The sequence below is a fragment of the Prunus avium genome, chromosome 8 (assembly GCF_965620075.1).
Source record: "Prunus avium chromosome 8, drPruAviu1.hap1.1, whole genome shotgun sequence".
In the NCBI taxonomy this organism is placed as follows: domain Eukaryota; kingdom Viridiplantae; phylum Streptophyta; class Magnoliopsida; order Rosales; family Rosaceae; genus Prunus; species Prunus avium.
In genome coordinates this window covers 153,838-171,037 of record NC_142291.1, presented here as the reverse complement: position 1 = coordinate 171,037, position 17,200 = coordinate 153,838, and the positions used below count along the sequence as shown (strand labels likewise).

General features: G+C 37.1%; 2 protein-coding genes and 1 pseudogene across 3 annotated transcripts; 2 read left to right on the top strand and 1 right to left on the bottom strand.

Moving 5' to 3' along the window:
• The first annotated feature begins 298 nt into the window (after positions 1–298).
• LOC110755937 (putative fructokinase-5) lies at positions 299–3,499 on the top strand (annotated as a pseudogene). The gene is made up of 5 exons (XR_015826243.1): positions 299–481; positions 628–1,038; positions 1,436–1,569; positions 3,063–3,181; positions 3,275–3,499. The product of XR_015826243.1 is annotated as a putative fructokinase-5 (transcript).
• A 1,621-nt stretch (positions 3,500–5,120) lies between these two features.
• On the bottom strand, positions 5,121–14,003 carry LOC110755924 (ATP-dependent Clp protease). Its single transcript, XM_021957249.2, has 15 exons — positions 12,419–14,003; positions 12,257–12,318; positions 11,942–12,039; positions 11,692–11,771; positions 11,354–11,404; positions 10,651–10,725; positions 10,488–10,565; positions 8,454–8,510; positions 7,067–7,137; positions 6,818–6,917; positions 6,458–6,562; positions 6,223–6,285; positions 5,996–6,118; positions 5,707–5,865; positions 5,121–5,414 (listed from the first exon to the last, which is right to left on the bottom strand). The coding sequence occupies exons 1-15, from the start codon at positions 13,373–13,375 to the stop codon at positions 5,343–5,345; spliced, it is 2,151 nt and encodes a 716-aa protein (XP_021812941.1). The 5' UTR covers positions 13,376–14,003; the 3' UTR covers positions 5,121–5,342.
• Positions 14,004–14,432: 429 nt separating this feature from the next.
• LOC110755925 (Pentatricopeptide repeat (PPR) superfamily protein) lies at positions 14,433–16,639 on the top strand. The gene has a single exon (XM_021957251.2). The coding sequence runs from the start codon at positions 14,592–14,594 to the stop codon at positions 16,170–16,172; it is 1,581 nt and encodes a 526-aa protein (XP_021812943.1). The 5' UTR covers positions 14,433–14,591; the 3' UTR covers positions 16,173–16,639.
• The last annotated feature ends 561 nt before the right edge of the window (positions 16,640–17,200 follow it).

Sequence of the window (17,200 nt, the reverse complement as noted above, 5' to 3'; positions counted from 1 at the left end):
AACATTGTATTAAAGTGAAAAAACATAAAAGCGACTTGCATCTGTTCATGAATTTAAAAGAAACTGAAAGTGAAGTACTGAGTACAGAAAACCACAGCCAGAGAAGAAAACATTCGATTGTAGCTTTTACATACAGAAAGAAAGAAATATTCGATTAGTTTCCGTGCATCCAGAGAAGAAAATATTCGATTGTAGCTTTTACATACAGAAAGAAAGAAACATTCAATTAGTTTCTTTATATATACAGAAAGAAAGAAAGATATCTTGTTGAGAAGAATAAAAGAAGAAGAAGAAGAGAATGGCGAATTCAGGGACCCCATTGATTGTAGCTTTGGGAGAGATGCTCATCGACTTTGTGCCCGACACTGCAGGAGTTTCGCTGGCTGAGTCCACGGGCTTCCTCAAAGCCCCCGGTGGTGCACCTGCCAATGTGCCTTGTGCCATCACCAAGCTTGGTGGTAAATCGGCTTTCATTGGAATGGTTAGATATAGATCGATCAATCTCTCTGTCGCTCTCCCTTTTTTCTCTCTTGTAGTAATAGATCTATTGCTTGCCGGTTTTGATTAAGAAATCAATTATTATTATAATAAGTTTTACGTAGTGATTAAGGAGTTGTGCATGTGCAGGTTGGAGATGACGAGTTCGGGCACATGCTGATCAACATATTGAAGAAGAATGGGGTGAACGCTGAGGGAGTGTGCGTGGATACGCATGCTAGAACGGCATTGGCGTTTGTGACCTTAAGGAAGGACGGTGAAAGAGAGTTCATGTTCTACAGGAACCCTAGTGCTGACATGTTGCTAAAGGATTCAGAGCTAAACATGCCTCTTATTAAGCAAGCTAAGATATTCCACTACGGATCCATTAGCCTCATCTCCGAGCCATGCAGATCGGCTCATATGGCAGCCATGAAAGCCGATAAGGATGCCGGTATTATGCTTTCCTATGATCCCAATGTTAGGCTGCCTCTCTGGCCCTCTGCTGATGCTGCTAGGGAGGGGATCAAGAGCATATGGAATCAGGCTGATTTCATCAAGGTTTATTATTTATACTCTCTCTTTTTTGTATATTAATATAAAATACAATTTACTTGCTCATCTTCCTGATCAATTAGATATACGCATCCAATCCCCCCAAAACAAATATTTATTTAATTTTATGACTTCCTTCTTAATTAGATCGTCCATGGTGGCACTCAATTTTAGCTGCAGGACTGTTTAATTTGATGTCAAAATTGGATTAAAGTTTATAGTATTCTTGACTTCTTAATTACGCATTGCTGCAAATCTTTTTTATTGAATTAATTATTCTATTTAATGCTATTTTTAGATAAAGAATTCTAAGAGTAATTGATGATCCTAAACCAAAGATGATTAATTATAGATATCATATTATTATGATTGATGATTGTTGAATGCATGTGTAATTATATAGGTGAGCGACGACGAGGTGCAATTCCTGACGCAAGGAGATGCAGAAAAAGAAGATGTGGTTCTGTCCCTATTGGCATGACAACCTCAAACTGCTTGTGGTCACTGATGGTGAGAAGGGCTGCAGATATTACACTAATGGCATGTTTACTAATCCGGAATTGAATTAGGGGGAATTGAATTGAGGATGAATTGAATTGAGGAGGAGTTGGATTGAGGATAATTAGATTCCGGATTCCTAATGAAGTTGTTTACTAAACCATATGGATTGAGGGGAGTTAGATTCCGAATTCCTATTGAAGTTGTTTACTAAATCATATGGAATTGGGGTAGGAGTGGTACTAATTACTAAAATGTCCACATTTTTTGGTTAAAGTAGATGGCATATTTGGAATTTTGAAAATTGTGTGAGGATATAATGGGTAAAAAAGATGAATTCCTAATGGGTGAATTCTCCAGGAATTAGAATACCACCTCCAATTCCGGAATTGAATTCCTCCAAAATCAAGAATTCAATTCCTAATTTTGTGTGGGCCCCGCTTACTTTTCAATTCCTTAATGTGAAGTAAACGCAGGAATTCTCCATAGGCGGAATTCAATTCCAGATGAGAATTCCAATTCCGGATTAGTAAACATGCCATAAGGTGCGTGCGTAATTATTATCCAGAGCAACCCCTTGTGGTCAGGGGTGGCCCTAAGCATAGGGCCTCCGATTTTTGAGGGTCCTCAAATTTTTTTTACTTTTTATTATATATTTTAATATTATAAAAACTATATATACTCTATCATACAGCATATAATGAAACAAAGTGTATTGGTGGAGCTTGTTTTTAGCGCATATCCCTTGATACAAGGCTTAAGTTTGAGTCTCGTTGATATCATTCTATTCATATTTTTATTCTTTTTTCATTATAACAACAAAATTTAAATTAGTTAAAAATAGAAGCACATGAAAAAAAAAAACAAAACAAAACAAAAGGAAACAATCCAACTAAACTAACAACATTATATATCACACCCAACCAAAAAAAAAGTAATTTCTTCCACTCAAAACAAAACAAAAATAAAAATAAAAATTCATGCCTTCTTCTTTCTCTTGAACTCTTATTTTTTGTTACCGAACATACTAATATTCAACTTTATCAAATGAAAATAGTAAAAAAATTATGAATTTGATTTGTGATTGTTATTACATGCTAATTGATGATGAATTTTAGTTATGAAAAAAAAATTGTTTTATGACATTCATGGTAAATATTATTTATTTATTAGTATTTTCATATTAGATTATGTGAGAGCTCCAGTTTAAGTTTTGCATAGGTCTCTCAAAATCTTAGGACCAACCTTGCTTGTGGTCACATTGCACTTGAACGTCTCTATACATGTATATACACTTTTTTTTCCCCTTTTCTACATATACTAAATCAGTGTGCCCACTTCGTTTAACATGAGTACTACTAGTTAATAACTGTAAGATGCTCGCACGTATATCTTCGGTGAGCAAATTTGATGACTCTAATATGTCAAAATGATGACTCATGAGTACTTAATACTGAGGGTACATGGTTGTACTTGTTTTGATTTGTTTCTTTAATTTGCTTCCTGATAATAGATGCATGTAAATGTGATACAGAAATTTAAAGGAAAGGTGCCTGGCTTCTCTGTTAAAACTGTCGACACAACTGGTGCTGGTGATGCTTTTGTTGGCTCATTTTTGGTTTCCATGGCCAAAGATATGTCCATATTTGAGGTAAGTTCAGTCCCAAATTAATTAGACATGTTTTTTTAAACTTGTATTTCAGGGTTGTAATTGGCCTAACCTTAACTTTAATTAACTACCTAGGATGAAACAAAATTGAAGGAGGCTCTGTATTTTGCAAATGCTTGTGGAGCAATCTGTACCACTCAGAAGGGTGCAATTCCAGCTCTTCCAACCCAGTCTGCTGCTCTTGAACTCATTTCCAAGTCCAAATCCAAAAAGATGTTTTCATTTCCTCTTTGGTTTAGCATCACACTGGCCTTGTTTATTATCTGGTGGTTGTCCGTTAATTACCATATTTTTGGATAATTTCTTTGTTCCGTTTCTTAAATCCAGTTTATATGTTTCTTTTAAGGATAATAAATAATGATCCCAAATTTGTTGCTTTGAGAGCAACCTCAAACCTCAGTTAGGTCACCATTAAATAATGTGAATAACTGCAGCCTTTCATCAAACCATTGTGTTCTCTTTTACAGTAATTCCAATTTTAATAATTTAACTAGATGTCCACATTAAAATATTATGTACCAACAAATGTAACATATCACATTTATGTTGTTCCTATTTGGTCCTTTGTCTTTCAGGAAACTTATCCTTAGCTTCCTGATATCTTGCAAAGAAACTTGACTGTCGTTATACACAATGGCGGATCCATGAATTTTTTTAGGGGTAGGCTAAGTTTTTTTTTTACAGAGGAGATATATTATAAGCCTTTTTTCTCTTGAACAAAAATGTAAATAAAATTTTACAAATCAAACAAAGCCATATTACAAGCAAATATAACACAAAGAAGTACAAAATATAAATAAATACCAAACAATCTAAAAAACGTTCTTGTACAAAACCATCCTTATCAACAAATCTTAAAACAATGGTCATTTGCTCTCTATTAGAGAAATCTTTTGCTTCATCAACAAGAACACAATAAGTTGATTTCCCAAAAATACTAGACACCAAAAATCATATATGCTAATTAATAATTCAAGTTGCAAAAATAAAACATATATCAACAATCTCCAAAATTTTTCACTCAAACCCTAAATCATAAAAACTTAACAACAACAATTAAAATTAGATATTGAATATATATATAAACTTACCAAGATTGAAGAACCCACTCAAGATAGGTTGGTACAAATTTTTAGAGGAGGAGAGCTATTTCCTCTAGGCTCTCAAGGTTCAAATATGGCGTTTTTGGTGGCTAGAAGAAATTTTTTGATGTTTGCTCTACGTGGGTGTAGCCCAATATCAGTAAGATTACAATAGCTCAAGTTGGTAAAGCCGTAGCGTGAGTTCTGCTTCTAATCAAATTTATATAGGTTTGGATTGGATTGACGTTTATAATTTCTTATATGCTTCAGGAGTGGGACTAAGCTATTATTTACTTTACTTAGATTGGGCTATTATTAATTTATTAATAAATAAAAAAACAATGCACGTATGGGCTATATTTTTAGTGCAATGGGCTAATATTTATTTGGGTAAGAAGAAACCTATAATAATAAGACCATATTTAATATTTTATAAATGTTCCCCTAGGCTGGAGCCCACTCCAGCCTAGGCTTAGGTCCGCCTTTGATTATACGGATTTTTAAACAAACCCAGAAAAAAAACTCTAAAAATGATAGCTGGCCATATTGAATTTAATTTTAATTATTAAATTACTTTGATACCCTATTAAGTATTTTGAAGTTTTTTTAATGAGGTTTTAGAGTTGAATTTGTTTTAAGAAATCGATGGTAAGTTTGTAATTTATAGCAAGTTCGAAACCTCGTTATTTTGTAATGAACTTTGAGTGTGTTTCTAAAGTCCATTTCATGTAGGGGGTTTTTTTTTTATAAAAATAAAATAAAATAATTTGAGTCCTTATATTGGATATAATAGTGAATCTCCCTTCTTAAAAGCCTGAAGAATGATGAGGCTACCAATCTGTATAAAACTGAAACCCATTAATCCAATGCAACATGAGTTTTGTACAATGTTTTGAATAAATTAGTAATGCTATACTTTGGCCTTCTTCTTTTCCTGTTAATGTGAACAGAAGCTATACTGTTTTATAAGGGGGCAATTACACCAGGCTATGACTTTTATTTTTTTACAAATAACAAGGGCATAAATTTTACAGATTATAACAACCACGGTGCTGTAAGTGTTACATGCTCATAGCTCTGGACGATTGTTCTGATTCACCCTCTGCTTCCCCTTCAGCCGCCTCTACATTTTCCTGCATAGGTTGATTGAATTTGATTATGATACTCTTTTAAACTCTAACAAGAACATTAAAAGACCACACCCCTTTTTTGTAATAAACAATCAGTGTTCAATACATGTCATCGTTTTTGCAATGAAACCATCCAATTTTTCGTGAGAAAAGAAAAAGAAAAATTGATGATTCCCCACAAAAACTGCACAGGTGGGTCCCACAAGCCAAATTGCCTGGGGGTATATTGGAAATAAGTAATGGATCCTAGAACCAGAAAGGGCAGATGCATATGTAATCATTTGTGGAATCATACCACTGACTGCTTCGACTTGATTTCACTCAAGTATCTTTCCAATGCACCATCCCCTCGAACAAGCTTGCCTCCACATCCAGGGGTATTTACCGAACCCACTGACTCTTCATCAACCACTACAGCATCTATTCTATCAATTCCTGTCTTAACATCTGGAATCTGAGACATAAGCACATCAAAACAGATTATGTATTTGAAAACATTTCCATGCTTGTGAAAAAATAAATAAAGAAAACATTTCCACGTTAGAAGTTTCTTTCATCCATCTAAGCAATAGATTCTTGCATACCTCATACATGGCTTCAGTTAGAATGCTTTCCAAAAGTGCTCTTAAACCCCTGGCACCAGTATTCTTAGCCATCGCCTTCTTTGCAATAAGTCTCAGTGCCTTCTCCTCAAAATGTAGCTTCACCTGAAATGGGTACAAGCTCTCATCATACAGAAGCTTAACTCTAGTTGCATGAGAGAGAAAGAGAGAGAGAGGAGGGGACCCAGAATATAAAACAAAATGCTTACGTTATTCATTGTAAATAATTTCTTGTACTGCTTGCCAAGAGCATTTTTTGGTTCCGTGAGGACCTGTAAAAGAAAAGTTCTGTGAAGAAATTCAAATACGTAATTCTGCACAGCATAAAATTTGGGATCCTCATAATTTCAAGCTCCGCCTGCCCAAAAATAACTAAACAGAAGGAACACCAGCCCAAGCACCAGCAGGACGCTGATTCCAAATACAAGTGCATTTATGTGTTACCTGAACAAGTTGGTCCTCAGTTAAGGCCGTTAAACTAACTAATATTGGAAAACGTCCAATAAACTCTGGTATAAGTCCATATGCAATGAGATCGGAACTTTCAACCTGGAAAACAAAAATAGCAGCTTTCAGACCCATTTTAAGGAACTACTTTGGCTTAATTTGCTTCTTTCAGTTTTCATTCTTTAATCTTCTTTTGGGAGGGTGGGGGTGTTGTTAATTGTGGATATGCTAAAAGATAATGTGAAAAAGAATTTACTTTTTATCAAGCAGATATATTTCTGCTCCAGAAAAAAAAATATAAATGAAATAAGAAAATGGTGAACAACGACTTTCACTTTGAAAGGTCCTGATTCATACCGATTCAAGTAAAGATGATGTCACCACTGCATCGGTCACACCACCAGCTCTCATGTTGGCACGAACAGGAGCACCGAAACCGATAGAAGAATCTTGTCGTCTGGTCAAAATTATACAGTTTCATAGCAGATTCTTTTTTTTTTTTCCCAAAAAATTTGATAGAGAGAGGGAGAGAAGGGGACAAAAGAAGAAGAGGGGAAAGAAACATTTGGCAAATGAACTCTGCGAGGGAAAATGAATAAGCATTACCTTTCTGAAATGGTTTTTTCAAGATCAATAAATGCTCCACCACAAATAAAAAGAATATCTTTTGTATCTATCTGCAGATCATTTACATGAATTTTAAGAATACGAGACCATAAAAGTGAAAAATAGGAATATTTGTGCATATGTCTAAATCCGTAATACTTTGCTAATAAAGTAAGAGCACCCCTTGTCCCATTGCCCGCACACCTTTTAAGGAAAATTTTAATAGCAGATTTTTCCTTTTGTAAAATGACCTCAAAGGATGGTGTATGACAAGAACATTAAGCTGCTATCAGATCACTGAAGCAGTACAAAACCACAGTACAAAATAAACTTCCAGAAATAAACAGAAGAGACAGAGAGAGGAAAGCAATAGTGATCGAAGCTGGAACACTGATTCTAGGGCAAAGAGACCCAAGAGGTACTCTATAATCTGAATTTTTTTATTACCAGAAAAAAAAAAAAAAAAAAAAAGGCATACAAAGTCTCTCAAGAAATAACGTTTTGGATTAATCCAAGGTTGACAACAAATGTACCTAAAAGGTGTCGGTGGGCATCAATGTGCAGGAAAAGATAATAGAGTCCTTGGCTAGGGGAATGTGTTATGAGACAAGAGATGACCTATAAACTCCGAAGGCCTTCCCATTTGGGCTAATTCGTGTGCATTAAGTGTTTTGTTGGAAAATGTGACTACGAAATTAAATGGATGAAGGCCGATTGTCTTTCCAAGAGGGAGACAAACCTCGACTCAGTCAGTAAGACTCCCTCTTGGAAAGACAATCTGCCTCGTGTTTATTTTCAGCTCGCATAGGGTACAGCTTGAACGGAATGAATACTGCAGGATTCATTCCGTTCTCCCTCTCAGCTGGAATCCTTGGCCGCTAGAGCGGGCACTTTCATCCGCTCAAGGGTGGCTTGGGCTCCTATGTTTTTTTCTGTCACCCGCTTAGCCTTATAATTTAGGAGTCAGCTCTCATGTTTTGGACATCAACCAAAACCCTTGAACATGACTGTACAATCTAAAGTAATAAACTAGGCCTCAAAGTGCGATCCCACTCCTGAAGCTTTCTGATTGTTTGTGCTTAGATGGACTTTTTGCCCATCGTCTTAAGGTTTCTTACTTAACTATTAATTAAGTGAATATAAATAAAAAGTCTGCTACAGCTTTAAAAAAAATAATTGCTTTCATAAAACAAATATAACATATATTTCAAGCTAGACACATTGTCAATCAGGATATATATATATATATATATTCAGTAAACATACATGAATATGCTCAATACTAAATAAAATAAACAAAACCTAAGGTTCTAAAAGTGGGATAATCAAGATGATATGAACATATTTGTGAGTACAATAATACATCAGAAATTTAGAAACACCATACCTGTATGTTATCACCCCGAGGGTGCTTCCTTGCACCCTTCTCAGGAACATTCACTATCTAAACACGAAGAAAAATATTACTCTTCAGTTAACATAAGAAACTATGCTTATAATTTTATAGCTCTGATTTTATGGCGCTATGCAAGTTCATTATAAATAGAAGTGCATCTAATGTGATACACAAAAAGAATTTAGTACATGTGAGTTTATAACAAGTGATGTGACTAAAGGAGAGGCTCATAAAAAAAGCGTGCTTCTAAGACCGATCATCCCAATAAAATAAAATAAAAAGCAAAAAACGGAACAATATTTAAATTTGATTTGGACCAGATTAGACTCCTGAACTATTATTATTGTGACTTCAGATATTTTTTCAATAATTAAATTCTTAAATTTGTCTTACAGCGGTGCCAAGGAAGATAATACGAAATTATGCAAATGGGAGGACCACCAAATATTACATATGGGCATTTTCTCTTCTGGCCTGTGTCATATTTTATATATACATTATATATATATATATATATTTACTTTCTCATTTCTTTTGAGTATTCTGTTTACAATCCTTAATCATAATGTCATATCATGTAAAGATTCTTCAAATTTTTGTTCCACAGATAGCCTTAAGTCAGCTCAGTCTAAAGGCACATTAACCAACGCTGATAAATTGAAAACATCCTGTAAACTTAAACTGTAATGCAGATTTGAAGAAACATTAATTAATATCCTGCTCCCGATAGGTGTACCCACTTCATGGAAATGTTGTTGATCACCTTTAGATTTGAAAGAAAACCTCCCAACTTCCCAGGGAATTTATTTGGGAAGAAAGTGACTACTGGTATTGCTAGGGGTTAAGCAAAGATTTTAAACAGTGGGGGATGTTAGACATACACTGGACTCCAAAAGTTTAAAACTGTTGGTGAATAGGCCAACAAACTACAGCCTAACACCCTTGTGTGATTTTATTGGTCTCAATTCATCTCATTCTACACCTTATAAAATGGGAAATGCTAAATTAAGTATTTCTTAAAATGGATAAAAAAAAATGTAAAAAGTAAGATCTCAGAGGCACTGGAAACAACTATGGAAGAACAACGGCAACTACTGCCAAAGATGAGAATCCAGAAGTGTGGAGCCAGAATTCTCTCTTGTTTTCTCCCATTAAAAGAGAATCCTGTCTTCAAACCCATAATGAAGAACCAGAAATTCTGAGGAAACAAATGCCATGCTGTGTTAAAAGAAAATTAAGAGAAAAGAAGGAAAGAGCTTGTGTACTGCATTAAAAATGAGAAGAAACACTGGTTTATATAGATTCTAGACTGTAAGATTTTCTAACATTGTAGCTACTTTTGATAAAAGACAGCCATTCAAGAAATCAAAGCATTGATTTCTTTATTCCTCTTCAATTAATTTTGTGGCTAATATTTGTTGCTGAGACTACTTTACAACAGTTCCACGTTTGAAGATCTGTTGCAATTCTTGCTACTCCTCTCATTTAGAAGATAAGTTCATTGAAGTTCCAAGTTTCATGATGCTTCAACATTACAAGACTCGAAGTCCAGTTTTCTCCCGCCAGGAAAAAATATTGAGATGGAAGAAGGAAAATATATTTATTTTAGGTGCAGCAGGAAGTTTAGAAAGTATGCCTATTTAAGTTAGTTCTATTATATTAGAATTAAGAATGTATAGTTAATTGGTGGCTTCGATATTAGGGTCTAATTATTATTTTATTTCACGTTGTCCTTGTGAGATTTTAACAATTTCTATAACTTTTATTCTAGTTTGCTTCTCTCTTTTTCCACCCAGTGACCAGTGTTCCTACATCAGAGTTGCTTGTATTAAGTTGAAAATACATAAAAAGTGACTTGCATATGTTTATGAATTTAAAAGACACTAAAAGTGAAGTACTGAGTAGAGAAAGCCACAGCCAACATTTGATTTGTTTCCGTGCATCCAGAGAAGAAAACATTTTCAAAAGGTTATATATATAAATAAATAAACTGATGAGCAACACTGCAGTGTAGAACTGACTCACAGTTCCTTCGAGCATTTTCAATAAAGCCTGCTGAACACCCTCTCCAGAAACATCTCTGCTAATGTTTAAACTCTCAGCCTGAAAACCAACACTAAAGAAACTAAGACTGACTATACCTACAAATTATATCAAAAAATGAAATAAGAAAAGAAAAATACAGCACCTTCTTGGTTATCTTGTCAACTTCATCAATGTAAACAATCCCTTGTTGAGCTGCTTGTACATTGAACTCAGCTGCCTATTTACAAGATCAACTATGTGAGTTCACTGATATGAATGGAAGTGCAAGCACAATGTTAAAAGACTAATTGAAGCTTGAAATCAAGAACATAAACTAGCAGAAGTTTTGTCAATGACTAAGATGTTGTTGACGCAGCAGAAATTTGCATTGCTATTTAAAGATTCACTATAACTGGACCACCCAAATCAAATCAGAACAGTACATGGTCATGTGGATAAAGGATCCAAGCCAGAACTTATTATTGTCCAGCTCCTATAGGTTTTATTGCCCATACAAATTTGATTTGACCTATTCATTTGATGGAAATAACCATGAAGTCATAGACATTGTCCTCAGCAATGTCCCTTCTCATCAGTTCATATGATCAACCATACACAATTAACAAGCGAAGGTTGGGAGGAAAGAGGGGGGGAAAAGGCTATACCCATGCACTCTCACATCACAACTAAAGAAGAGTAGTGATACCATTTCAAAGATGATTAAGTGTTCAGAATACACAGAAATGCATGCACATTCCCCCCAGAAAGATGGGAAAAGATAGACATATTACTGCAAGGATAAGAAGCAACAATTTGAATGTCACTTGGACTGTAAGTCAGATAAATGCAAATACGGCATACCATACCATCAGTAGTTTGTACAATATTGATTCAACATCCTCTCCAACATAACCAGCCTGCAAAATAGCAGTATTTGCCTCTTTCAGTTCCCCAGTAATAGATAAAGATATATCCAGCCTAAAGAATGCTGGATGTAAATGATTAAATTAAAGCTGGAGAAAGTGAATTTCAATACTACATGCCGACTCTCAAAATTCGATTGCAATCAGTTTGCAGTTAGTAAAAGATACCAAGCATGCCAAAACTAACCTTGGCCCAAATAACAGATATTGTATTCAATCCTTATGCTCGAGTATTTAGAGTTCATAATAGTTGTAGATAAATAACTAAAAAACAAACTTACTTGTGTTAAAGTTGTTGCATCAGCAATCACAAATGGCACATTCACAAAACGAGCTAGTGTTTTTGCAAGCAACGTCTTCCCTGTTTTACATTACAATACTACAGTTAGAAGGGCAGGTTAACATTTTAAGTTTCTTCTTACTTCAACTTCCAGATAGCCCAGTATCAATTTAGATGATTAGTCTCAGTCTAAGAACATAAAGAAGTGGAGAGCACCAGTTTTTCTCCCTGCGCTTCAGAAGAAATCATACCTGAGCCAGTTGGGCCCATCAAGAGCACATTGCTCTTTTCTAGCTCCACTTTATCCTCATCATCTATTGTGCTTGGAATACCTGATTCTCCTCCTGACCTAGTATACAACTCCACTGGTTCAGTTCTATTAAATAGATACACAGAAACGATAGAACATATAGGACCACATCCTCTGACAGCTTACAAAAGTATTATTATGACTAAGAGGGGAAAAAAGTCTGAGTAAAGAGCTAGGAGCATGAATTTTAGTTCAGTTAGAGTGAGAGGTCAGACAATAAACTGAAAATAAAAATGAAAGTCAGCTGAAAACCAACCCTTTCTGCAAGGAGGCATGATATATTCTTTTGTAGTGGTTATAAACAGCCACAGAAAGCACCTGCCCAACAGAGATGCAAAAATCATCCACAGAATAAGTTTTAAAGGGCCATGGAATAAAGCATTGAACGAAAATGCAGAGGAAAAAAGAGATTGGGAACCTTTTTGGCTCTTTGTTGGCCAATAACGAACTTGTCAAGACCCTTGCAGATCTCCTTGGGCGTGGGCAAATCTTTTCCCATATTGGAACCGCCCCAGGCATTCTTGTTGTCTTCCCCAGCATCTCCAGGGGGCCCAGAAGCACGAATGACATTGACTCCAGGGGCAAAAGGAGGCCCCGGAGGAGTATGCACGGCCAGCCCATTGCCTGGAGGAGGAGGAGGAGGAGGAGGAGGAGGCCAGTTGTCTGGTGGGTCCGCCCCATTCGCATATGACCTCAAAGTGTCCCAGAAAGACACCCTCAGCCCATTACTGTTAATATTAGGCATCGAATCTCCACCACCACCACCACCACCACCTCCTCCTCCTCCTCCTCCTCCATTACTATTATTAGTATTTTGGGTATTTCTGGAATGGGACTTGTTGTCGGAGTTGTTGGTTCTGGTGGCGTTACGATTGGAAGAGGTGGTGGTCGTGTTGGTGAGTCTCCCAATCTCTACGAAGGTGCCCTGGAGAGGAGCAATCTGGTGGGGTCGGAAGTAGTAGGCGGTTTTGCAATTGGGGCAGAGATTGAGGGCCTGATACTGATGAAATTCAGAGTCGTCAGCCTTGGTCTTGGTGGTCTTGGTGGTCGTCTTGGTGCTGGTGCTGGTGCTGGAATCATCTGGAGGAGATAAGTTGGGTAAGCGCCGATCGGAGAAGAGGAGATCCATGCGGTTGAAGGAGCAGCGGGGGCAATTCGCCTCCGCCCTGATTTTGCGGGTGCGAACATCGCCGCCGGAGCCAGAGCCGCCGTGGTCCCACTTGTAGCGCTCCTGCACTCCGATCAGAGACTCTCTTCGGCGATGGCTCGTGACATGAAGGTGGTTCAAGTGTGTCGAGATTGGGGATACCTGAGTGAACCGCTGCTGGAGCTCTGCTATATGCTTCACCTTCTTCCATCTCAGCATTCCAGACATTTCAAAAGAAAATACTTGATACTTAAAAAAGACAAATACAAAGGACCAACGGATAAGAGATTTCAATTCGATCAATCGACAAGAGAGTGAGAGTTTGTGTTTGAGTTTGAGAGAGACAGGAAAGGGATTGGGATTGGGATTTCCAATGCTATATTATATAATCATGACCAAAATGTAAAATAACGGAGGAGAACAATAAAACTAAAAGAGGAAACTTTGGATATAGAAAGAGAGAGGGAGAGAGGAGAGCGCCAAGGTCCAAGAAAGAAGCATACGAAAGCAACACAGAAAGAAAAGATAAAGTGGGTGGGGAGTGTTTGTAGGAACAAAATATTGAGGAAACTTAACTGACCAAAACTGAAAAACTTCCAAATCCATCAATCCACAATCCACAATCCACACTCTCTCTTTTTTTCCTGTCCAGAGTCTAATTTGCTAACTTTGACAGTTTGACTGCTTTCGCGTTGTTAAAAACTTGACATGTACTTGACATGTTCACCTACAAATCCCCTTCCTTCGCCCAACAATATCATCAGCCGCACCAACACCACCCCGCGATTGCCTCTCTAACTCTATGTGCCGCATGCGATCCTACCATCTTTGCTCTCTACTTCTTTTTTACTTCTTTGTTTGGTTTGGTCGGATATAACTTTTTAATCGACACAAAAACACTCCATTCAGTTTCATTCTCCTACTCCATCCTGATGTATTCATAAATGAATTTGTGGATTTTGTCTTCCGCATGTTGAAGAATGTAAAGTCCCGTAGGAAATTTGATAAAATAAAATATGGAAAATATTTTTTTTATCAAACAAATATGGAAAAAGTTTGGTTTCTTAAAATTTAAGAAGGAGCTCCTTCTTAAAGTTTTGAAGCTTGTCAAATTTCTTTAAATTTTTATTCTTACATTTATGATAGGATGAAAATTAAGGTACATGGAAAATAAGATAAAGTTGTTTTAAAAAAGGAAAATATTTGCCTCATTATCTGGTTTTCCTTTTCCATTCTTACTTTCTAAAAAAGGAAAATATTTGCCTCATTTTTCTACTAATTATAATTTGACATGTGTGCAGATTGTTTTTTTCTGGAAGAGTGATTCGCAGAAAAGGAAATGTAAAAGCAAGGACTGTCGAAATAAAAAGATACCCAGATTTCATCTGGTTATCAACTCAAACCGATAACGACGAAAACCTCAGTAACAAAAGTAAGGAAGAAGATGGTGAATCTACACCAACTGCTTGCAAAATGCAAAAGCCTCAACCATGTAAAGCAACTGCAAGTCTTTATCATCACCCTGGGATACACCCAAAATCAGCTCTACGCCTTCAAGCTCGTCCGCTTCTGCCTTGTCACTCTTGACAACCTTCCCTATGGTCGCCTCATCTTCGACTGTCTCAGCTCCCCCAATGTGTACCTCTTCGCTGCCATGATCACCGGTTATGCCTCCCAATCCCACCACCATTCTGCTTTTCTGTTGTACCAATCCATGCTTCGTCAGGGAAGCGCTCGACCCAACCAGTTTATCTACCCCCACGTCTTGAAATCTTGTCCAGAGGTTTTTGAGTCTCATGGCACTGCTTTGATGCACACGCACATTACGAAATCGGGTTTTGGTCAATACCCAGTTGTACAAACAGCTCTTGTTGATTCCTACTCAAGGTTCCGCTCAGATGTTGGCTCAGCAAGACAGGTATTTGATGAAATGTCTGAGAAAAATGTCGTGTCCTGGACGGCTATGATTTCTGGGTACACTAGAGTTGGGGACATTGGCAGTGCTATTTTGTTGTTTGAGAAAATGCCGGAGAGAGATGTCCCTGCTTGGAATGCTGTTATTGCTGGGTGCACGCAGAACGGCCAGTTCTCGGAGGCAATTTATCTGTTCAAAAGAATGTTACTTCTTGCGCATGGGGGGCAACATCTAGAAAATAGGCCAAACCAGGTTACAGCTGTTTGTTTACTTTCAGCTTGTAGTCACACTGGCATGCTGCAGCTTGGTAAATGGATCCACAGCTATATTTACAAAAATGCGCTTGGTCCAGATTCATTTGTTTCCAATGCTCTAGTGGATATGTATGGGAAATGTGGGAGCTTAAAAGTGGCAAGAAGGGTTTTTGACAGGACCTCACGAAAAAGCTTGACATCTTGGAATTCCATGATCAACTCTTATGCTCTGCACGGCCAAAGCAACGATGCAATTGGTGTGTTTGAAGAAATGATACGGTGTGGGGCTGATGTTAGACCGGACGAGGTCACTTTTGTTGGCTTATTCAATGCTTGTACTCATGGAGGATTGGTAGAGCAAGGTATTTCTTATTTTGATTTGATGACTCGGGGTTACGGGATTGAGCCTCAGATAGAACACTATGGATGCTTGATAGACCTTCTTGGTCGAGCAGGTCGATTTGAGGAAGCCATGGAAGTTGTGAGGGGAATGAGAATTGAACCTGATGAGGTTGTATGGGGTTCTCTGCTTAATGGATGTAAGATTTATGGTCGTACTGATCTCGCAGAAGTTGCAGTTAAAAATTTAATTCAAATTGATCCTAATAATGGTGGTTATGGTATCATGTTGGCCAATATATATGGGCAGTTGGGGAAGTGGGATGACGTCCGGAAGGTGAGAAAGGTGTTGAGGGAGCGAAATGCTTATAAAACCCCAGGTTGCAGTTGGATTGAGGTTGATAACCAAGTTTACCAATTTTATTCCGTTGACAAATCACATCCTAGAACGGAAGAGATCTACCAAATCCTAGACACGCTTGTTGGTTTTATCATTTTGAAGTCAAGTTGCAATTGATCTCGAATTCTCAAACTCCTCTTATTTCTTCCCAACCCATGAACTCTGCTTAAAAGCCCAAATTTGGTTCAACAGTTCAAGCAAGGTTATTTGGTTCCTACCTACTATATAACCACATTTACATATAAAAGGTCTAGGTGTCTTAGCGCAACAATATGACTTACTCCGAGTGACTTGGTGTGGAGCTTCAAGTCTGGAAATATATATATGCCGACCACTTGCATTGGCCCTCCATTTCTCTGGAAATGAGGTTATGGCAGAGTATGTTTTTGCCTTACTGAGCCTCGCATTGGTGAGAAACTCGTATACTGGACCACCCTTTTCTGAGTTGTATTAAGGACACCCCCTTACGTGCACATAAGGAGGGCATCAATCAAACTTACAATACTGCAACTTATGCTAGTTATTATTTTTCTTTTTTCACTCTAACAAGGTAAGCTACAAAGTCAAGGGTGGCCTTTATTTCAGTTAAACCTAGTAGTTTACAGTTATCAAAATGTGACACACACATATCTGAACAATTATTTTCTAACATCACCCTGAACCTGACTTTATTTTAGAAGAGAATCCTAGCATCTACGACATTCCAGGGGACCATGGCACAAACCAGGGTTTCTTTTCTATGCGTCATTAGCTCCACTCATACCTGGAACCACAATAAACTACTGATCAGAATTAACTTTGCAAGTAGATAGAACATGGTTCAAGCCACATCCATATAAGCATCAAAGTGTGATGCGTATATATAACTATTTATAGGAAGCTTGTGAGGATGTTCTCATTTAAGATAACTATGAACATCAAATATCAAGCCTGCAATCCAGTGATTGAAACCATCTTAAGTTCTCCTTCAAGGATCATCTATAGCTATTTGATTGCGATGATTGCCATTTGAACTACATTTTGGGGGTAGTGCTATGCGGGACATTCTAACTTGAAAATTCTCCTACTTATACATATATACACATTAACGAGCCATTTCCTTACAAGCCGATCAAAATTTCCTTACAAGGAGCTGAACATTTTAA

What these genes read in the sequence shown, in the direction of transcription:
- LOC110755924 (XM_021957249.2), bottom strand. Translation starts at nt 13,375, where the DNA reads ATGTCTGGAATGCTGAGATGGAAGAAGGTGAAGCATATAGCAGAGCTC. An exon ending in GCCAACAAAGAGCCAAAAAG is followed by an intron (nt 12,319 to 12,418) that starts GTTCCCAATCTC and finishes TCTGTTGGGCAG; the next exon opens with GTGCTTTCTGTGGCTGTTTA. An exon ending in AATTATTTACAATGAATAAC is followed by an intron (nt 6,119 to 6,222) that starts GTAAGCATTTTG and finishes TACCCATTTCAG; the next exon opens with GTGAAGCTACATTTTGAGGA.
- LOC110755925 (XM_021957251.2), top strand. Translation starts at nt 14,592, where the DNA reads ATGGTGAATCTACACCAACTGCTTGCAAAATGCAAAAGCCTCAACCAT.